Source organism: Mytilus edulis, chromosome 10 (assembly GCF_963676685.1).
Source record: "Mytilus edulis chromosome 10, xbMytEdul2.2, whole genome shotgun sequence".
NCBI classification, from domain to species: domain Eukaryota; kingdom Metazoa; phylum Mollusca; class Bivalvia; order Mytilida; family Mytilidae; genus Mytilus; species Mytilus edulis.
This window is the reverse complement of record NC_092353.1, coordinates 51394963-51418543: the sequence shown is the minus strand read 5'-3', so window position 1 is coordinate 51418543 and position 23581 is coordinate 51394963. Positions and strand designations below refer to the sequence as shown.

The 23581-nt window shown below is 33.5% G+C and overlaps 2 protein-coding genes across 2 annotated transcripts; both read left to right on the top strand.

Moving 5' to 3' along the window:
- The first annotated feature begins 414 nt into the window (after positions 1 to 414).
- On the top strand, positions 415 to 4091 carry LOC139492817 (uncharacterized). Its single transcript, XM_071280969.1, has 6 exons — positions 415 to 1149; positions 1300 to 1455; positions 1819 to 2392; positions 2592 to 2747; positions 3079 to 3687; positions 3817 to 4091. Exons 1-6 carry the CDS (start codon positions 415 to 417, stop codon positions 4089 to 4091), a joined length of 2505 nt encoding a protein of 834 aa, XP_071137070.1.
- A 2989-nt stretch (positions 4092 to 7080) lies between these two features.
- LOC139492482 (uncharacterized) lies at positions 7081 to 11881 on the top strand. The gene is made up of 2 exons (XM_071280660.1): positions 7081 to 7780; positions 11440 to 11881. The coding sequence occupies exons 1-2, from the start codon at positions 7099 to 7101 to the stop codon at positions 11838 to 11840; spliced, it is 1083 nt and encodes a 360-aa protein (XP_071136761.1). The 5' UTR covers positions 7081 to 7098; the 3' UTR covers positions 11841 to 11881.
- The last annotated feature ends 11700 nt before the right edge of the window (positions 11882 to 23581 follow it).

Below are 23581 nucleotides of genomic sequence, written 5' to 3'. Positions count from 1 at the left end.
TATTATAATGTAGGTTGTTATTTATCATCACTAAAACGTCACAATATATGCTGAAGTGATGAAACATGTTAAAGGTTAGTTCAAAGCTTTCATTTAATATGACACAATTCTTTTTACAGTACAGTAACATGCCGAAAAAACACAAACCCCAAGAACAGACTCTACGACAAAAAAGGGAATTGAAACGCATAAGAAAATCAAACTCAGAGGCTATTGTTGTGGCACCAAAAACGAAAAAGACTATACAGTGCATTAGGATCATTGATTGACTATTATTCCACAAACATAAAACTGCCTGAATATAGTGACATTGGTGAAATGCAATATAAATGTCAATGTTGCAAAGCACTTATGTGGAAAAATGAAACTCATAGTGGTCAAATAAATATAAATTCAAAATTTTCCACCTGTTGCATGCAAGGCAAAGTTGTACTGCCTGTTATTAAAGACCCATCACATTCTTTGCAAAATTTATTCATTTTGAATACTGAACAGGCAAAACATTTCAGAATAAACATAAGAGCATATAACTCAAGCTTAGCATTTGCCTCATTAGGTGTTCATGAAGATGTCCTTCCACATAATGGACCTTATAATTTCCGTATTTGTGGTTTTGTCCATCATAGAATTGGACATTTATTTCCATCTGAAGGGAAAGCACCTAAATTTGCACAAATATACATACCTGATACTGAAAATGAATTGTGTAATAGAATGCAATGGAATGATACCTTAAATAAGTCTGTACTATTAACATTACAAAATATGCTACAAGACTGCAATCCATTCATTGACATTTTTAAAAATGCAGCAAAAATAATGCATGATGATCATAATGCATCACACCAAAATATTAAATTGGTATTACATGCAGATACCAGTAAAGACACACGGCGCTATAATTTACCAACAGCATCTGAAGTATCACTCATCATACCAGGTTCTCAAATGAAAGAACCAACAAACAGAGACATTGTACTTTACAAAAATTCATCAAATCACCCTAAGGGGTATGACATCATACATATAACTGAAACTCACCCGAAATATGACCCTTTGCATTATGTTCTCTTTCTACCATATGGACATAGTGGTTGGACAATTGATAGTGGAAATACCAATTCTCATAGTGGAAATGCTAATTCTCATGTATCAACAATGTAATTTTATGCATACCATCTCATGCAGAGAGATAACTTTAACATTTTGCGTCGAGGAGGGAGATTACTATAACAGTATATTGTAGATATGTTTGCAAAGATTGAGCAACTTAGACTAAATTATTGCTTTTACCACCAGAACGACTTACGAGCTGAACTATATCAGGAACTTAATGATGCTGTTCATGCAGGAGATGTTGATGGCGTCACAGTTGACAGAAAAATTATTTTGCCATCATCTTTCACTGGCAGTCCAAGAAATATGTATGAACAATATCAAGATGCCATGTCCATAGTACGTCGCTTTGGAAAACCCGATTTATTTATTACTTTTTCATGCAACCCGAAATGGCCAGAAATCGTTCATAGCCTACTTATAAATCAAACCCCAGCAGATAGACCTGATTTGGTTACAAGAGTATTCAAACAAAAACTTCAAATGCTTCTTCATGACATTACACAAAACAATGTATTTGGCAAAACTATTGCTTATGTCTATGTGATTGAATTTCAAAAGCGTGGTTTACCCCACTCACACATTCTTCTTATTTTACAACCCAACAGTAAACCTTAAACTCCTGATCATTTCGATGACTTTGTCTCAGCTGAAATACCGGACCCTGCATTATTGCCAAATCTTCATCATATTGTTACACAGCATATGATCCATGGACCATGTGGTAAAGCCAATAAACAATCTCCATGCATGAATGATGGAAAATGCTCAAAAGGCTTTCCAAAAGATTTTAATCCTGCAACATTACAAACATCAGATGGCTATCCACTTTATAAACGTAGAGATGATGGACTCTGTGTAGAGAAAAATGGTGTAATATTGGATAATAGATGGGTTGTGCCTTATAATCCTCATCTTTGCACCAAATATTCAGCTCATATAAATGTTGAAATATGTTCTGCTGTAAAAGCAGTCAAATATCTTTATAAATATGTTTATAAAGGACATGACAAGATAATGGTAGGACTTCAAAAAGCAGAAACCAGTGATTCTGACCAGAAAAGTACCAATGTGTATAATGAGATTACTCATTATGTTGATGCTAGGTATGTTTCAGCATCAGAGGCATGTTGGCGCATATTCCACTATGATTTACATACTCATTCGCCAGCAATTCAGAGACTTGCAGTTCATTTGCCAGGGCAGGAGCAGGTAATTTATAGTGAGGGAAAAGCACAACAGGCACTTCAACACAATAAAAACACTACATTGACAGGTTGGTTTAAAAGAAACCAGACTAATCCTTTGGCTACAACAATACCATATCACCTCTTCCCGGAACATTTTACATGGAATCAGTCTTCACATACATGGGCACCCCGAAAAAAAGGTAATGTTATTGGACGACTTTATAGGGCAAACCCAGCAGAAGGAGAACGTTTTTTTCTTGAGGTTATTACTACACCATTGTCCAGGTGCCACATGTTATGAAGACCTCAGAAAGTTTGAAGATGGTACTGTTTGTACTACTTTTAAAGAAACTGCAATGCGACGAGGTTTTCTACAACATGATGAAGAATGGGTAGAATGTCTTACAGAAGCTGCTGCTATTGCAACCCCAACACAGATTCGTTTGCTTTTTGTAACAATTCTTCTCTTTTGTGAGCCATCCGAACCAGCAAAGTTGTGGGAACAATTTAAAGACTGCATGTCAGAAGACATTGTTCATAACATGAACAATAATCTAACACGATTCAAAACAATTTGTATGCAACAAAGTCCTGTGTCTCATACAGCAACTGTTGAAATCTCATGGTAAAAACTTGGCAGATTTTCCTGGATTTCCAAACATTGATGAATCTAATATTACCTTTACATCAAATTTACTACATGAACAATGTCAGTACAAAATTGAAGAACAAACTGTAATAGCAGACAAAAATTAATCCCTTCTCAATTCAGATCAACATCATGTTTACCAAAAAGTAGTTGATGCTACAGAACACCATACAAATACTACAGCTTACTATGTGGATGGTCCAGGTGGATCGGGGAAAACATTCCTATATAATACAATTTTAGCCCGTATTAGATCTAAAGGTAAAATTGCACTGGCAGTAGCGTCTGCAGGAATCGCTGCTGAATTGTTGGAAGGTGGACGAACTGCACATTCCAGATTCAAAATACCCATTCCAATTTCAGAGACAAGTACATGTAACATTTCAAGAAACAGTGCACTTGCTAATCTTATTAAAAATACTGCCAATATAGTTTGGGACGAGGCGCCAATGATACATAAACATGTGTTAGAGTGTGTTCATAGAACATTATGTGATATAACACAGATAGACAAACCATTTGGTGGTAAAGTTGTTTTATTAGGTGGTGACTTCAGGCAGGTGTTACCTGTCATTCGCCATGAAACACAAGCTGAAATAATTAATAGTAATATTATGCAGTCTTTCCTCTTGGAAAGCATTACCATGTTCAATTTAACAATTAACATGAGAGTACGTAGTAACGCACATTCAAACAATCAAGCAGATTTCGAAAACTTCTTATTACGTATTGGTAATGGGAAGGAAAAACTATAGCCAAACGTTGGATCTGCAAAAATACAGCTCCCTAAAGACCTTTGCATATGCCCAGACAAAAATGGATTAAAGAATCTTACACATAAACTTTATGGTGATATTTTAGAATCATCACACTATTCAAAATTTACAGATCGCGCCATTTTAACAACAACAAATGATGATGTAGACACAATTAATACAATGGTCATGGACATGTTTCCTTCAACTGTTAGTAAAACCTATCTCAGTCCTGATACTGTTGAAGATGAATCTACTGGATATTTGTATCCTACAGAATTCCTCAACGCTATTACACCCTCTGGAACACCACCACATAAATTGACTTTAAAAAAACACGCACCAATTATACTTTTACGTATCCTAAACCCAGCTGCATGACTTCTTAATGGGACTAGACTTTCTGTTCTAAATCTTGGAACTCGCCTTATCGAGACAAAAATCCTGACTGGTACACATGCAGGAGACACTGTCTTCCTTCCAAGAATTACCATAATCCCATCAGATGCAGGACTTCCATTCAATCTAAAACGACGTCAGTTCCCTATTAGGCCAGCATTCTCCATTACAATTAACAAAGCTCAAGGACAAACTTTAGGACAAATAGGACTAGATCTAACAAAACCTGTTTTCTCTCATGGCCAGCTCTATGTTGCATTTTCAAGAGTTAGAGACTTTAAATCAATATCCATTTTACCTGCTACTGATTCTCTGTTTGATGGACAATACTATACAGACAACATAGTTTATGAAGGCGTTATCCATCATTGACTACTCAATAAATAAATTGTCATATTTCACATCTATTTTTTAAATGGAATTCACCTAATATTTTACGGATTTCATTGTAAATATTGATTCATTTCAATACAGTCACAATTTCAGGCCATTGGCCTGTCTTTGTCAGCTGTCACGTCAAACTAATTTCCGCAGTTTTTCCTCTTTTCCATCCTCATGCATTTTTCACATAAGAACACACTATTAATTCTTCAGAAACCTTCCATAGCCCACATATTTTTACATAATGAAGTTAATGACAAAACGTAAGTGAAGAAAAATGCAAAACGTTATATTGATACCAGTTCATGTTTAAGATACTTTTGATACCTTTCCTGTAATTATCCACTCTTAAAATCTTTTTACAAAAAATCATCCTACAACAGATTACATACTTTTAAGCAGGTTCTAAATTCCCGCGATTTCGCGGGTATATTCAAGTAAAAATTTATTATAAGAGGATTGATATTGTCTGATCATTTTATTTTGTTAAGAAACAGGCTTGCTAAAAATTACTTCCTTCATGGTTTCTTTTAAAATATCATTTGCTGGATTATTAGTTATTATTAGTGAAAATTCATTAAATAATGCAAATAACAATTAATACAATGAATATCATGTACATTAATTATTTTTTTTACTTTAAAAAAATAAAATTAAAGTCTGTTGTCCTTCAAATGCTAGTCAATAACTTTATCTTTGACATTTTTGTCTTTTTGCTTCTCTAGATTCTTACTAAGAAGACATTGAAAGAATAAGAAACAAAATCATACAAAAATGAATAAAAACAAATAAAAAAATAAATTTGAATAAATTCAAAAGACAGAAAAATCAAAAATAATATTTATTAAATATTCGAAAGAAACCAACAGAAGTCAAATAAGAATACGATATACCAGATAAAAGATAACCCAAATTCGTTGAAATCCCTCGTAATATTTCCAACGACTCCAGATTACCTTCGTTATACAAATGTGAACAAATTGCAAGACCACTAATATATGATCATAATAAAAAACAACAAATAGTAAGTTTGAATTTTGGCAATTTTTTGTCATGGATTTATTAGGACAGTTCAACTATGTATCAACCGGCCAACGAATTTGCATTCATTGACAATTTCTCATTACTGTCCAAGATAAAAACATTGAAGGGCATCCATCATATTTTATCTCCAAATGGCAACTGGGCTACCAGACGCCAACTGTGATAAATTCATCCCTTCAGTAAAACTTTGTATTCAGTAAACATTCTGTCCAATCCATGACGCTTCTTTTGGCAATATCTGAAAATATACAACAAACAGCAGAAAAAATATTCTAAAGGGTTGGAAAGGGTGGGTTTTTGTGTTCCTTCAGAGTTCAAATCACGCAATGAACAAATCACGAAAAGCATGCAATTTTATACCAAATAAAAGCGGGAAAACCGCTTATGAAAAATGTAGATTAACAAAAGACGCTTAAGTCCGTCAAAATTAAAGAAAAGTTAACTCTAGTTTAGCAGACGATACTCTCAATTTATTAAATTGATTTAATGCTGAATGATTAAATCTTATTAATTAACAAAGACTAAAACACAATGTCTTATTCTACATTTAAAAAAAAAAGGTGAAATGTCAGTTTTGAAAGAAATCTAAGTTACCTGTACAGGTAAATTTTAAAGAAACATACAAGTTGAAAACTTCAACCCTGGTTGATTACAACAGGTAACATTATTAGATAAAACACCAACATGTTTTATGACCCCAATAAATGACCAACATTTCAAGATTGAATACCCCAATAAATGGCCACCATTGGATGTTGACCATGCAAGAGGGTGGACATAATTAAGAGAATGTCACAGGCTGTACTGTAAATCCGTAAAAGCGCTCCGGATACACGACATTTATAACGTGTTGGTTTATTTTTTCAAAGCACGGAGTCGATATCTCTGCTGGTGGATTATCAGTCTCTACGGGTACATGTTTCATCAGCACTTCGGTACTGACATGATTTATAACAAACTATCTAAAATTGGCCGTTCATCAATTTTGCAATTATACAGAAACTAAGGTTTCAACTCCTTCAGGTAAAGTTGGTAATTGAGGGATTTGGCTATTTGTAGGGATTTCTTTTTTTTGGTTTATACGTCTTCAAACGTTTTTATTTTGGTCCGTATGCAGTTTTGGTTTTAAAATATTTTGCTTTGAGCTAAGTGATGAAGTTTAATCCAGAAAAGCGCATCATGACACATGCAATTTTCTTTACGTACTCATAGAAGAATTAACTATTTTTTGCAATATTTATTTGCTAAGATCTTCAGAATCATTCCCTGTTTTTACTTTGGGTGTTCCAACTGAGGTAAGTATGATGTGTATCAACTTAGGTGGTCCTGTTTTCTTTGTATATATAAAAACTACAATAACGATAGTTAAAATGATATTGAGCACATTGATTATTTTGATATGTCTTGAAATACAATTTCATCTGAAGAGTCATTCGTTATACTAAGTAGTTGTTTATGTAGCTTCAAAATGATTAACGATCCAATCAAAGCAAGTTCGGGGGCTAATTCATACAACAAACCCATCTGTAGTCAGTATAATTAAACTTTTAATTGAATATAATTCATGGTGCCAGTTATCAGTTCAGATTATATACCACAGCTTCGTAAACTATATAAACTAGAGTTTTGCAAACATTTTGAAAAAGAGAGGAAGAGAAGTGTCAGAAATATGGATTTTGGTCGAACCCTTATCAGTTTTCTTAGCTTATCGTTTGCATGGGCTTTAGCAAGTTCGATTGGGTCCGAATTCGAATCTTCACTAACTTGTTCGAAATTTCATTTTGAGGAAAAAGTATTGGAAAAACTTGTGCGGTTGGAGCATACGATGCAAAACGTCGAGGAGAAAATGAACATGTGGGAAAATTCAATTACTTCTAAATTTGATGAAATGAAAATTGTTAAGAAACAGACAGAGACATTTGTTCAATCAATACAAGATGCCCAGCTACAAGAGCAAACGCAATTTAATAAATCGTATCAGGACATTGTTCAACAATTTAAAACTCAGGCTAGTAATGAAACTGTTTTTTATGGAGACCAGATTAATACTCTATTGGAATCTTTGTCTTCGAAAATAAAATTGTTTACTGAAGCCGAAGAGAAAAGGGAAAGTGTTAAAGAATTAATGCATTCTACTCTTCACAAAGAGCAGAAAAGATTGAATTCCTCGTATAATCAGATTGTGGATCTCTTTAAAGTTAACTCTAACAAGGCATTACAAGAGTTAATTTTAAAACAAGAGCAAGGTAGGATTGCTTTATAAAGATCCGTATTTATGATAAATTTGTATCCTATTTGTTTATTGTTAAGGAGTCAATTAATATAGTTTACAGTAACATATACGTCATCGGTAGGAATTTGTTTGTATTTTGTTTAAGAATTGAATGCTTCTTTTTGTAAATTTATTGGGGTGTAAAAGCGTTGACCGAAGTACATTTTGTATTTCCGCGCTTCATTCTAAAAATGTACGCACGGTCAACGCTTTTACAACCCTATAACGTTACAAAAAGAAGCATTCAATACTTATAATTACATTTTTTAGCTATGATTATGAAAACACGAATTTTATATATTTTATTATTTAATTCACTTGTGCACTTTAATGTTGGAGCACGTGTTATCATGAGTGAAAAGTTGTATTGAGCAATGCAACTGTTTACGGAATAACACGTGATGTGCAGTTAGCCAATCAGAATAAAATATTATAATGAAACATACATCTAATGTAATTATTTAAAAAAAGATGTATATATATGTATACACTATGTATATGGAAAGAAAAAAATGCTTTATAACCACAACCCACTTCCATTGATGATAACATCTAGTAGACAGCAATTGGCAAGCTGTGTAGTTACTTACGAACTTACGATACACATGACAAATCTTTAATGATATATCCCATGTTACTACATGTATTAGTCCCCAGCCCAGAACCAAGTACATCGGTACTGGCCTGAAAATACAGATATATAATATTGAAATTTGTTGTAACATTATACAATTTTTGAAATTAAGGAATACATCTTCCTCATGCAATGCTCTCATTCCTTGTCCCGATTGGCTTTAATAAAGATATTTTTTTTATAAGCCCTTCAACGTTTGTTAGGTTCAAGTAAATGTGTTATATCTGTAACAAATCTAAAGATACTTTTAAAATTGCGTGTCTGTAACAGTAAATTAGTACCGTTTATGTAACTACCAGAATTTAAGACATTTTATTTTTATAAAAATTGCACAAAGGAAAACTTGATTGTTTATAGAATCATATTCAAAACAGTGTGGCTGTGGCCATTGATTGAAGACCTCAATTATCCCATTGACTGGAACAGATTATGTTGAATATGATTCTATTTTGCTTCTGTTCAGTGTTAATGTAATGAAGATGAAAGATTAATTTACCTTAAATCGTTTAAATTGTAATAAAACAATAACTTATTTAACAGATTTGTAAACATCTAAATCTAAGTTTTAGTTTCAATATAAATTGAGTATATCGTCAAATAATTTAATTTTGGATGTAACGCGTCTTCTAATTTGGCTGACGTAATTTTGTTATCAGCCCATATTCATAATTTAGTCATGTCACAGTGACGTCATCAACGTTTTTTCTTGGATTTGTACGGTTTAAAATGGAATTTAGAATTAAATTATAAGAGATGACTGTGATATTTTTTATGTCTATTCGAATTACATTTGTAACATAAAAAATGTGGTGCACCCTGTTTAATAACCCGCTACGCGCGTTATTCAGTGTGCACCAAATCATTAGGGCCCCGACAAAGGCGGGTCGCCCTATAGTGATCAGTCTGTCCGTCCGTAACACTTTGTAATAATTTTGTGTCCGCTCCATATCTAGAGAACCATTATGATTTCATACTTTATACTTTACATGTTTATTAACCACCACCAGAGGGCGTGTCATGATGTATGTACAACTTCCTAGGTCAAAGGTCAAGGTAAAAAACCTTTGGTTTCAGTTGACAACCCTGTGTCCTGTGGTGAAGATCGTGTCCGCTCTATATCTTGAGAACCGTTATGATTTCAAAGTTTATACTTGACATGTATATGAACCAACACCAGAGGGTGTGTCATAATTTATGTACAACTTCCTAGGTCAAAGGTCAAGGTAAAAAACTTTAGTTTCAGTTGACAACCCCATGTCCTATGGTAAAGATCGTGTCCGCTCTACATCTTGAGAACCATTATCATTTCAAAGTTTATACTTGACATGTATATAAACCAACACCAAAGGGTGTGTCATAACTTATGTGCAACTTCCTAGGTCAAAGGTCAAGGTCAAAAACTTTGGTTTCAGTTGACAACCCCGTGTCCTATGGTAAAGATCGTGTCCGCTCTATATCTTGAGAACCGTTATCATTTCAGAGTTTATACTTGACATGTTTATAAACCAACACCAAAGGGTGTGTCATAATTTATTTACAACTTCCTAGGTCAAAGGTCCAGGTCAAAAACTTTGATTTCAGTTGACAAAACCATGTCCTATGGTAAAGATACAATTTATTAATGCACATTATTCACAGCGGGGCCCACAGAGATGACTCCCATCTCAATGATATCTAGTTTATGTTATTTTTTCATAGACAGAAAAAATATTACAGTCATTCCTTCATTATTTTTTTTCATTAATGTTATCAACTGATGTAAGCGGACAATTTCATATTCGTTACATCATATGAGCGATCATTGCACTAACATATTTTTCAGATTAAATGTGTAGCTCACCTGGCCCATTGGGCCAAGTGGACTTTTCTCCTCACTTGGCGTCCGTCATCGTCGTTCACAAACTTTTACAAAAATCTTCTCGAAGACTACAGTGCCAAATTTAACCAAACTTTTCCACAATAATTAATAGGCTTTCTAGTTAAAAATGTGTACAATGAGCCTGCCGCAAATCAATAGTGTTTGCATGGCTAAAGATAGAACATAAGGGTTAAATGCAGTTGTTGGCTTATGTCTAGTTTTTTGGTGGGGTTCGTGTTGTTTATTCTTTAGATTTCTATGTTGTGTTATGTGTGCTGTTGTTTGTCTGTCTTTTTAATTTTTAGCCATGGCGTTGTCGGTTTGTTTTAGATTTATGAGTTAGACTGTCCCTTTGGTATCTTTCGTCCCTCTTTTAAACTAGATAACATTTAGAGCATCTTGGAAATTGGGCGAAAATGTCCATGTTTAGACCTATCTGTCATGAAATTTTCAGACGAAACAGAAAACCTGTTGTTGTGTTGCTGTCCCTGAATTTGTAATTTTAAAGAAAGTTTGTAGTGTTTTGTTATTATCGTTAATAGTAAAAATTTAGAGACTGTACATAGCAATAATGTTCAGCAAATTACGATCTACAAATAGTTCAAATGACCAAAATGTTCTATTACTCTTAAAGGAGATATTGTCCTTAATGGTATTGTTTTTGTTATTTTTTGTAACCTTTTATGTTACACAATCGATTTGGCCAAATGTCATCTATTGATATCATAGAGGTGAAGGAGTTGTTTAGAAATGAAAAAAAAAAACATTTCATATTTAAAAAAAAAAATCCGTATATGACTGTACACCTTACAAAAACATTATTTTCATTTAGCTGTGTCGTTATTCTATTTGGCGGAATTTTGTTCAAGACTATGATTGTTTTTCTGAAGTTGTTTAACATTTAACCCCTTATTTTATTTTATAGATTTTGTATTTACATTGTGTCATAGATATTTTTCCGTTCAGTGTATGTTAACCTATTCGTGTTAATACTAGTTTGAATTCAGCTTTTTAAATTGATGTCTTTTCTTTTCACACAATGCATTTTTTAACAGTTAAAAGTATGTTTATAATGTTTCATTTGAGGGAACATTCCTCCTTCTAACTGCAATATAATTGTTTACATCTCTGTCCATTTCAGGTGGAAACAATAGACCCGCCTTCACAGCAACTCTTAATACCCACCCCCTGACGTTGAGCGGAAATAATGACGTTGCTAAGTTTGATAACGTACTTTTGAATCGTGGTAATGGTTATGATCCGAAAACAGGAAAGTTTACTGCTCCAAAGTCTGGTCTGTATCAGTTTTCTTTCACAATAATGTCGAACAATGGAGGTGCGTTGCATATGGCTGTGTCTATAAATGGAAAATCTATAATGAGGCTGTATGGATCGAAAATCCATGGTGGGACGGAAACTGCCAATCCAGTCCTGGAGCTCAAAGAAGGCGACAGCGTGTATTTGACCCATGGGACCTCTACCTCTCAGCAAATGGTTGGTGTAGACTATTCTCATATTTCTGGATATTACGTAGGAGAATGAGATAAGGTTAAAGTATACAAAATAAATGTTTCACTACTTTTGTTTATTTTTTTGTTAACTCTCAAGATAGGGAATTGGTTAACCTATATATTCCCAAATCCCATATTTAGTTCGTAACTTTTTCTGGATACCACTCTAATTTGTTAATTTAAGAAGATGTTGTAAGAGTGCTATAGTCCAGTCAAAGTAAGATTTAACCTCAAACTAGTTGCAACAGAAAATGTAAAAGTATTAATCTATAGCATTATGCCCTAGGTATTTTCGTACGTTTGATTCAATAATAAACAACAGATCAAAGTGATGTGACATGAGTTTACCCCTGAAACGCAGTTTTATTAAAACATGTGGGAACATCGTCTTTCTGAAAAGAAAATCCTTTATGTACCCACATCATCAGAAAAGTACTGCTATTGAATTATCTTGCTTAACGTTTTTTTTTTGCCGACATCTTTTCGTACTTTAGTTACTTTAACCATGAACAACCGAAGAGCCGTTGTGCGAGTGAGTACTTTGTAAATTATTATATTTGTATATTCTGAAATGAAAAACAAAGAAGAAATTTTTTTTAGCACATACTTACAACTTCTCGTCCAATCAAATTGCTTGAATTTACCTTCTAATTTTCATAGTACATACTTTTTCCGTGTACTAAGTAACTACGCTTGAATAAACACAAGGGTAAGATTTCATTGTATTGTAATCAAGATATTAGAGCAAAAATTGCTACTGGCTATTTTGAAATAAATGATGTGTTCCAAATTTAACTAAATAGTTTGTAATTAGTTTTCAAAAAGATTTTTAACATCCTACTAATCAATCTTTTGATCTAAATTTTGTTTTGACAATTAAAAAAGTTTCTTTCATTTAAATAAAGAGTAATAATAATGGTGCTTTATACCTTGATTAAAGTACAACTCAATCTAAAATTTGTAATCCTTTATCTTCCATGCAATTACTTTGTACACAAAAAGAGTCAACCATGAATCTTTTGAAGGGATATTATTAATAAAGCAATTTGATATATTTAGTCATAAATTGGTCGATAATTGGTTGCCTATGTCCAGTGATAAATATTTCATGCATATAAACTATCCACTAGACTACCTATGGGTACATACCAGGGGCAGATCCAGCCATTTTTAAATGGTGTTTCAACCAAAGATGTGGGAGGGGGATCCAACTGTTTGTATTAAGATAGTTTTAGGTTTTATGTGAAATTAAAAAATGTTTTCTGCTCTTGGTCAATTCATTTTGTCCTCTTACCATGTAAATAAGTACATGTATAGTAAAACAACGCTTCGTTCATATCATTAAACATACTTACACCAGCAGCTACCTTCTTTACATTCCAAAGTCAAGGGCCTTTGAAATCCCATTTTTACAATGATATTATAGGGAGTAGATTTACAAAACTACGTAAATGAGCTACATCCAGTCAGCCAAAACATATCAATAGACCAATTACAGGATTACTCAAGTTGTAAATATGTGCTAAATTGGATATTGTATAGAAAGGTATATACTATGAAAATAAGAGCTTGGGGCAAAGCCCCTCGCTCTAATTTTCATAGTATATACCTTTCTATACAATAACCGAGACTTAAACACCAAATCATCATTGAAATGTGTTCATGCATGCACATGTATCAGCATATCCTGAAATATAAATGTCTATCTTTATGTCCCTAGGGAGAGAAGCCATACCTGAAAAATACAATGTTAAAAAGTCATAAATATTTGTCGGGACAAATCGTAATCATTTTTCACATTTACTACTATCCATTATTGAAGAAAGTATAAAGCTATCAATACTGTATATATATATATTTATAAAAAGTTGCCACCATCAATAGAGGATTTGACGGATACAAATGCATTTTACTAGAAACATGGTTTAGATTCTATAAAATAGATATATATTGATGACTGTTAAATCATTTAACTAATAATAGTTCCTTATTCAAGGGTTAACTTTGCCACTGTAAATTGGGATTTGAGGGTTCCAAATGAAATATTGAAGGAAATTCAAGCCGAACCAATAAAGTATATTTACAACTGTAAACTTGAGGAATATATTAAAGTCCTGTGGTTGAAGAGTTGCTGTCGTTAATTGACGATTTGACAGTTACAAATGCAATTTCTATGGTAATAGTTATCAAAGGTATCAGGATTATTATTTAGTACGCCTGACGCGCGTTTCGTTTACATAAGACTCATCAGTGACGCTCATATCAAAATATTTATATAGCTAAACAATCACAAAAATAAAGAGCATTGAGGATCGAAAATTCCAAACAGTTATACCAAATACGGCCAATGTAATCTGTGCCTTGGATAAGAAAGGCCTTAGTTTTTCGAAAAAGTCAAAGTTTTTTAAACAGAAATTTTATAAAAATGACTACATTATTGATATTCATGTCAACACCGAAGTGTTGACTACTGGGCTGGTGATACCCTCGGGGACGAAACGTCCACCAGCAGTGGCATCGACCCAGTGGTGTAAATAGTTATCAAAGGTACCAGGTAACCTGTAGCAGAGAGTAAAACAAAAAGTCAAATCAAAATTGGCGACTATAACTCTTCAACATAACTTTTAAATAATGTAGCATAAGTCGAATTAGTTTTATATAAAAAAAGTCAACTTTAAAATGTATTCCTTCTTAAATCTGATTTATAGTTTAGATGACACCTTGATGGATTATTGTGCGGAGGACAGACGTACTGGCACCAATTTTTATTCCAAGAATAAATTCCTTTGAATTAGTGCATCCATCAATAGGCATTTGAGAACTCACTTTTTTATGTAATCTATGCACTAATGGACAAAAAAAACACATGCCATTTTAGCTAATCGAATCAAATAAAATTGAGAATGGAAATGGGGAATGTATCAAAGAGACAACAACCCGACCATAGAAAAAAACAACAGCAGAAGGTCACCAACAGGTCTTCAATGTAGCGAGAAAGTCCCGCACCCGGAGGCGTCCTTCAACTGGCCCCTAAACAAATATATACTAGTTCAGTGATAATGAACGCCATACTAATTTCCAAATTGTACACAAGAAACTAAAATTAAAATAATACAAGACTAACAAAGGCCAGAGGCTCCTGACTTGGAACAGGCGCAAAAATGCGGCGGGGTTAAACATGTTTGTGAGATCTCAACCCTCCCCCTATACCTCTAGCCAATGTAGAAAAGTAAATAACCCTAACCCTAAATGTTTGCAGGAATGTTAAAAAAGTTTTCAACACGAGGTTTTAGACAAAGCCAAACATCACCACTCTTTATATGAAGGACATTTACAAAAGTTGAGGGAATCAGATGTCTTGTCAGTGAAAACTCCGAAAGGTTTATAAAGGAAAATTTGGTTTGATAAAATGTTTTGTTTTGGTCGTCTTGGTAGTGATGATTAAAGACAATTCACTGAAGATACATTAGAATTGAAAACTGACGACCGTGGCCATGAATTTGTTCATAGTGAAACATCAAAACATCACCGTTGAGATGTTTCAGATGATAATTATGAAAACAAAATCCAAGAGTGTTTAATACGTACAAACTGAATTGTCCTCCCAAATTTATTTCGATCATCGTGTTTGGGCAACAACTATTAATATTTTTGCACATGCTGGTTATGCATACAGAGATATCATGAAAATTACAGGTGTCACAAATGTGATCATATTGTGAAGATTCTTCTGACATAAGAAAATATTCTGCTCTGTTACAACATCTTGATGAAACGCCTACTGCTCCAACAAATAATGTAAAGATATCGAAATCAGTTGCTGGATCATCAAATATATATCCTTCAACAAAGATGGGTACAGCAACAGTCCGTGTACGGAACAAACATGTGCACCTTCGACAGTTACCCTGTCGGCCTCCCAGTCAAATTCGTACCAATTGAATACCGTCGGTGGTTCTCGATAAATCTTTTAATAGGGTTGTTCGGACTATAAATACAATGCTCATCTAAGAGCAGTTTTTATTTACATGAGAGATTTAAATCTTATTCTAATATGACGTGCTTCTTTCGCTTTGTAAACAACACCGTGTGAAAATTCTCGATATATCTATACTTAGCGCAGACTCAGAGATATACATAATAATGGATGTTACAATATACCTCCCACGTAAATCCACATGTATTTGAACCTATTTGCAAACGCTTTGCCGATTTTATTGTTTTAAAAATTGTAATAAACAAAAGACAAAAGACGTTTTATTCTTATTCGGATGCATAATAAAAAGAATTAAAATACTGCAACTAGTTGTGTTTATTTCTTTAATATTGTAACACAGCTTTATTAATTTTGTGCAATGTCAATTTCATCACGGAACACTTTCTTTACAATCAGGGGTTCATTAAGGGATGGAAATAAGCTTGTTATTTATGTTTCGATTTTAAGAAGCTATCAATATACTAATTCAAGTTGCAGTATAAAAACAATATTTAGTCACTGTCACAAATTAAATATAAATTTATTTGTAACCATTGAAGTTCGTATAATATTGTATTAAAATGGAATTCGGAGGTAGTTTTTGTTTTATTTTCTATTCCATTGCCGTATTCGCGAGTCAACATGGCAGCTCCTTCGTTACGAAAAGTCAATTTTGGATTTGACGGTTGTTTACGAGAAAACATGTAAATTAAAAATCGCAAATATTGGGTTTGAGAATTAAACATATTTTTTGTAGCGGTTATTAACGAAATTTAATCAATACAAGCTAAAGATTTATGAGAATATTTGAGCTTTATCTAACAAGGAGTAAAAAAGAACAGCTACACACACGGCATACCCACCCTCGCTTCAGTATTTGAATGAACTTATTTGTCCTATTAGAATCGAAATAATTCATGGAAACCATAGATTTGTTGTAAATTTACACATGGCCTGGGCCGTGATATTCGTTAATTTTATCCCTCGCTAACGCTCAGGATAAAATTCGAATATCACGGCCCAGGCCATGTGTAAATTTCCAACAAATCTATGGCTTTCATGAATTATTTCTTAATCATATACATGTACACCGAGATTTCTGCTTTTCAGAGCGGAAAAACATGAGGTCGTTTTGTCGGCTTAACGTTCTGACATGCAGTTGTACGCATCCTTGTCGCTAAAATAACACATCAGTTCTTGTTGATTACTTCTCAGTTAATCGTCTAGGCAATACACCATAGGTTGAATGCAAATCCTAGTTCAAAAAAGATATAACCGTGTCGACAGTCCTTAATTTCCGCATACCTTCCTGCTTACCCTTCCAGAGCACCTGAGATCACACCTAGTTTTTGGTGGGGTTCGTGATGTACTATTGTTTGTCTTTTTCATTTTTAGCCATGGCGTTGTCAGTTTATTTTTAGATTTATGAGATTGATTGTCCCTTTGATATCTTTCGTCCCTCTTTTTTCTGATGTTTATACATTTTCTTTGTACTGAAGAGCTTCTAAAGTAGGAGTTCATAATTACAGTAGGCATGTCTACAAAAAATACAACACTCATCAGAGATAAATTAAATAGGATTGGGTTTTTTTTTTTGCGCCAGACACGAACTTCGTCTACAAAATACTCATCAGTGACGCTTGAATCCAAACAGGTTAAAAAGAACTAAGCAGGTTAGAAGTTGGGGAGCATTAAAGACAAAATACGTAAATATCTACCCTCGGTAGTTACTGCCTTTGGGTGGTTAACTCTAAGTGTCTGTGTGGAGGAATATGGGATTGTCGCTTGAAAATGGCGACATTTTTATAGGGCAGAAATTTAGCTTTCACCAAGTCACCCATGGATAATGTGTGCATGATCATTAATAAACAACACTTTAAGCAAGCTTTACTGCAGGACGTGCAAATTCTATACTATCCATAATACTATATCTTTGTCAACTGTAGGTGGTTATAATGTTCGACTTTTGTGGCAAAAAAAGCTTCATTATACCTTATGTCAATTATTCTTCTCAATTGACAATTTTGAGGGATGTATAAGTACTTTGTCACGTCTCCTCCAGGTGTTTGTTATATGTATATCTATTTTGAATCGATCTGATAAGTTTAGTTCTTTCAACAAATTACTGATTTTTATAGTTTGTTCTAGTGCTGTATTGTTACTGCACTTTCGCATGGTTAAAGCACAGACTGAGTAACTAGAGTAAACATTTTAAAACAGTTATACGGCTGTGTCATATATCATTCGATTCGAAAACATGTGTACTTAGCCGTAGTTGGCGCAACCTTTTGGATCCTCAATGCTCTTCAACTTTGTACTTGTTTGGCTTTATAAATATTTTGAAATCAGCGTCACTGATGAGTCTTATGTAGACGAAACGCGCGTCTGGCGTACTAAATTATAATCCTGGTACCTTTGATAACTATTAAATTTAATTTGGTGATCAAAACTAAATATAGTGCAGTTTTTTTAAAAATCAAGATGAAAGGGCACCACCACTTTCCATACAAAATAGCAATTATTATTTAATAAAACTTAAATGCCTTTATAGCGAGAAAAAATTTAGCAAAACAGCATGGCCTGTTTTCTCATAAAATGTTCTATCCAAAAAATTAAAATTTATCGTTAATTAAACTGTACCGATCAGGTAAAACATTTAAAAAAAAATGTTGGTTTTAATCTTAATTTTTGTTGTTGTTTGAAACATGTAGTATTAATATTACGAGCATAAAACCATAATAAATGGATAGATAATACGAAAAACATGTATCCTTGAAGATGAATATTTGTAATTGCCCAAAATTAATTGTACATTTAAATTCTGTATACTTGTGGTATGATTGGTACACGCCAAAGTTGCAATACAGAACATGCGAACTGAAATAATTATTTTGGATAAATAGAACCGAATGTAACTGTGTGAAACTTTCAAATTTTAGTAAAGGTCTTAGTGATACAATGTCAGAAATGCACATTCAATTTACAAATCGCACCAAAAGCCTTACTGACACTTAAAATGTAGTTCTTAAACCTCTACTGTAAGGGCATGTGTATAAACGTTCTAGTAGGAAGCTAATCTTTAGCCGGAACATAAGTCGGAACTTGAAATATTTAATTTGTTCGACACAATCACCAGACCTTTTACATTGTGTTTTTCGCTTACACGAACACACAAGACCATAAAGAAAACATGCTGACATGGACCTTCAGAGTAAACAGGATGCAATGAATCTTTGATTGAACTCCATTTGTATTCCACTGATGAAAGCAGGGGTAGTTTTGCGAGGCAGGAAACATGCCAAATTTTGGTCTGAAATGAGGCACAAAGGATATGCTGTCGAAGTGCCGCTTCCGTGGGTGGCAAACTGACTAGACTTGCTTGATCCTTGCTTGATCCTTGCTTGTAGCAATCGTAACTCGCAGTTTTTAGCTCACCTGACCTGAAAGGTTAATTGAGCTTTTCTCATCACTTGGCGTCCGTCGTCTGTCGTCCGTAAACTTTTACAAAAATCTTCTCCTCTGAAACTACTGAGCCAAATTTAACACAACTTGGCCACAATCATCCTTGGGGTATCTAGTTTAAAAAATGTGTCCGATGACCTGGCCATCAAATCAAGATGGCCGCCATGGTAAAAAATAGAACACAGTGGTAAAATGCAGTTTTTGGCTTATAACTCAAAAACCAAAGCATTTAGAGCAAATCGGCCACAATTTTGTGGGATTTAATTGTTTATCAGGTCAAGATCTATCTGCCCTGAAATTTTCAGATGAATCAGACAACCTGTTGTTGGGTTGCTGCCCCTGAATTGGTAATTTTAAGGAAATTTTGCAGTTTTTGGTTATTATCTTGAATACTATTATAGATAGAGATAAACTGTAAACAGCAATAATGTTCAGCAAAGTAAGATTTACAAATAAGTCAACATGACCAAAATTGTCAAAGAACTCCTTATAGTCAATATTGAACAACTTTTCATCATTTTTGTAACTTTTACAAAAATCTTCTTTTCTAAAACTATGGGCCAAATTAAAACAAACCTGGCCACAATCATTACTAGGGTTTCTATTTTAAAAAGTGTCTAATGACCCTGCCTGCCAACCAAGATGGCCGACATCAGTAAATACAGTAACAGGTGAGCGACACAGGCTCTTGAGAGCCTCTAGTTTAATGTCCTGATGGCAGGCGGCATAATTTATCTGTTATCCGTTAAGCCTTACAACAAACAACTGTGACAGAATCCTCGAAATTGTCCAATCACTGAAATACTGTACTGCATCTTTCAACTCGGTATACATTGACTTTTTAATAATAGCAGTTCCAAATTAGGAAGATGTAGTGTCACACGGTACCGTGTGAGAGCATGTGTCGCTGGAAGATTTCTGCAAATGATTTCAGTGAGAGAAGTTATGATATAAGAAGGTATAGTGTAAGTGCTAAACGCCTTTTCGTCCGTATTCCAACTACATGTAAGTAGTTTGAAAAAAAGAATCGAGCATTGACTAAATAATTTTCGAATGATACCTCCTTCGAAGTTCGGAGTGTTCTTTAAATTATCTTAAGAAATCCAAATTATACTTGCTACTGATTAAAGGAGGTGGTTCATTTGTTCGCCATATATATAGAACCTATGTTGATGCAATGGTATACAGAAACACATAGACATACATAATAATATATTATAAGACATATGGTGAGGTAACAGAAAATAGAGAAGAAAAGAATGCATAGATTTGAAGGCTTAAGTTTTATCAGAAAGAATCTATTTAATTTTCAATTTACGATTCTAATGAGGTTACACAGCTTTTTAAGTTTTGATTGTTTTGAAATATTCATAATTGCTTTAAACTTTTAGAGTATTAATGTTGGCACAGAATTTTTCATCTAGTATACATTCTTTTCTTTCTCTTGAAAAATATGTACATTCTAAAACAAAGTGAAATTTATCTCCAATTTTCTTTCTAATTACACAAGTTAATTACATGTTCAATTTTCTCTGGGTATGTTTTTCTATCTACCAAATCCAATTGGGAGCTTGTGATTTACGGTTCTAAATCTACAAAGATTGAAAACGTCTTTATCGTTAAGCTTGTTGAAATAGTTCTCAAGAGCAAAACTTTCTTTATAAATGCAATAGTTAACCGTTTTAGGACTGTTACTATTCCAGAAAGCTTTGCAGACGAGTACATCAAGCTTCAGGAAATTATTGAAACTTTCAGGGGCTGGTCCACGTACATGTAATCGTTATTTGCTTTATTCTTTAATTAAACACAAGTCATACTCTGATTTATTTCTTTTTATACTATTCTCTATCCGATGGGGACTTGGACACCCTTTTTAAACAACAAAAAACGGTAAGTAAATCTATACATGAAATGGTTGTTTTGTGGGACACTTCACCCATGGCCATTTTACTTGTACCTGGGGGATACTCACTATATATATATATATATATGATACCGGGACGGGTATGTTCCCAAAGACAGGGTTGCATTTTCAGCTCATTTGTTTGAAATGGGGTTATGTTTTTTTCTCTCTCTGCATTTGAAGGGGTCAGATTTCACTATCTAGAACGGGGTTTTATAAATACAATGTTACACGATTGTTCCAGATAAAGGTGAATGTTAGATACAATTATAACGTTTAAACTGGCTGCAATTGTTTGCACCTGTCCTAAGTCAGGAATCTGTTCAGTAGTTGTATTTTGTTGATGTGGTTCATAAGTGTTTCTCGTCTATATATAGATTAGACAGCGTTTTTTCCCCCGTTTGAGTGGTTTTACACTAGTAATTTGTGGGCCATTTATATCTTGCTGATCGGTATGAGCCAGGACTCCATGTTGAATACTGTACTTTGACCTATGATGGTTTACTTTTATAAATTGTGACTTGGATGGAGAGCTGTCTCATTGGCATTCATACCACATCTTTTTATATCCACTTAATTCAAAACAACGTTCAGAAATGCCTAAATAACAAATTTTATATCATATATTTGGGAACCATTCAAGTGACTGACAAATGAAAATATTAGTTGAAATTACTGAGGTATACATAATAATTATATAGACGTAAGAAAAACATTTTTATTTTTCAACGTTTCCCTTCATCAAGCTTCACAAACAAAATACTGGAAAAAGTGGTGGGGGAGCTAATGTTTTTCTTTAAAACATAATCATGGTTCTTAGTAAAATTTGTGGCAGTTTTTGCGATTGAGATTTAAAAAAAACCTATTCAATGATTGATCATGTGGTGTGGAAAATTACCTCCCTTCTTTCAAGGATAGGTTATTGTTTCATAAAAATGCTAATAAGAATTTTGTTTTTGTCTTTTTGAAACATACTAAATTCTATTCTGTATCTTAAATCTAGAAATTACGGTTACAAAACTTTGAAACCAATCGTCGTTTAACGATGCCATTTTTTTCATTTGGATTTTATATTCCGAAAATTATTCAAATCTCGGCGTCATGTTTAAACTTGTGTTATTGAGCTCCGACTCGAGAATAAAATTATCTTAAAGTGATGGATTATCTATTTCTTTAGCACAAGTAAGTAATTTTTTAAATAGTTTTCGTGCTTAAGTAAATTAAAATGATATTTGGCCCGTTAAATATTTGACATAGAAAGAAGATTTGAGCAATTTTGTTCCGACCTGAAATCATCTCGGAAAGTGCTAAAGGAATTTAATGTATCTCGATATGATTTCGCTTTAAAAAAAAATAAAAAATGAAAATATCAGTACAAAAACGTCTTTAGGGGGCAGAATTCTTAAACTAACGATGGAAGTGATGTCAAAGACGGCCACTTAATTCTGTTGTTCGACAAATTTATCAAATTGTTTGGAAACTGAATACCTTTTGATTTCTAAATGTCTATGAAAGTTGTATAATCTATCAGTTTCGTAATGGCAGAAATCACTCGAATATCGGTTTTTCTGAGAGAAATGTGATGTATCTACCTTTTGCTTTTCCATATTTACCAATCAAAAAAACATCTATAAAAAGCCCAGGTAACTAAGTGAAAACCGAGAACCAATATTCTTTTTCGGAATCCATTTACAAATTGTGAAACGCAAAGATATTATTATCACATATCATTAATGCTTTATGTATGTTGTATGAAAAAAATGACCGAGAGTTTAAATCATTCCTCAGTAAAGGACCTAAATATCGTCCCCCGTCAATTATTAATTGGAAAAAGTGTCGTTATTACTAATATCATCGACTTGCTATCGATTAACGTGATTGGAATGAGAATTTGCCGTCCTTCGCTTTTCGAAGTATTATCCCGTATGGTTCACAAAAACGAGCGTTCCTAACGACTTGCAACTGGAGACGACACGGATATTGACACGATATATCTGAACAGCGCAAAGGAATAAGACTTGACATTTAGAGATGTTAGAGATAAAAAAATATTGTGTACAACACGACTAATGTGAAATTATATGTCATTGCAAGGCCACACCAATTTGATTCCTTGTTCGACGGACCCGCCCGCACCTATTTTTTTCAAAACGGAATTTTTTTATTTTTATTATATTCCCGCTTCCCGCATCCGGAAATGTAATCATGTCTATTTCCCGCACCGTTTTTTTTGTGTGTAAATATTATAAAAAGATATCAACATTGGTTTCTTTCCCCCTTACTTATATTCCCTATCAAAACATGTTCGTTGTTAGAATAAAGACTGTCGTTCAGCAGTTATCGTTTGTTGATGTTGTTCATTGGTATTTTCCCGTTTGGATATATAAATTAGATCGTTGGTTTTCCCGTTCGAATTGTGTACGCTAATAAT

What these genes read in the sequence shown, in the direction of transcription:
- LOC139492482 (XM_071280660.1), top strand. Translation starts at nt 7,099, where the DNA reads ATGGTGCCAGTTATCAGTTCAGATTATATACCACAGCTTCGTAAACTA. An exon ending in AATTTTAAAACAAGAGCAAG is followed by an intron (nt 7,781 to 11,439) that starts GTAGGATTGCTT and finishes TGTCCATTTCAG; the next exon opens with GTGGAAACAATAGACCCGCC.
- LOC139492817 (XM_071280969.1), top strand. Translation starts at nt 415, where the DNA reads ATGCAAGGCAAAGTTGTACTGCCTGTTATTAAAGACCCATCACATTCT. An exon ending in ATCAAGATGCCATGTCCATA is followed by an intron (nt 1,456 to 1,818) that starts GTACGTCGCTTT and finishes ATTGTTACACAG; the next exon opens with CATATGATCCATGGACCATG. An exon ending in AAACTTCTTATTACGTATTG is followed by an intron (nt 3,688 to 3,816) that starts GTAATGGGAAGG and finishes GTGATATTTTAG; the next exon opens with AATCATCACACTATTCAAAA.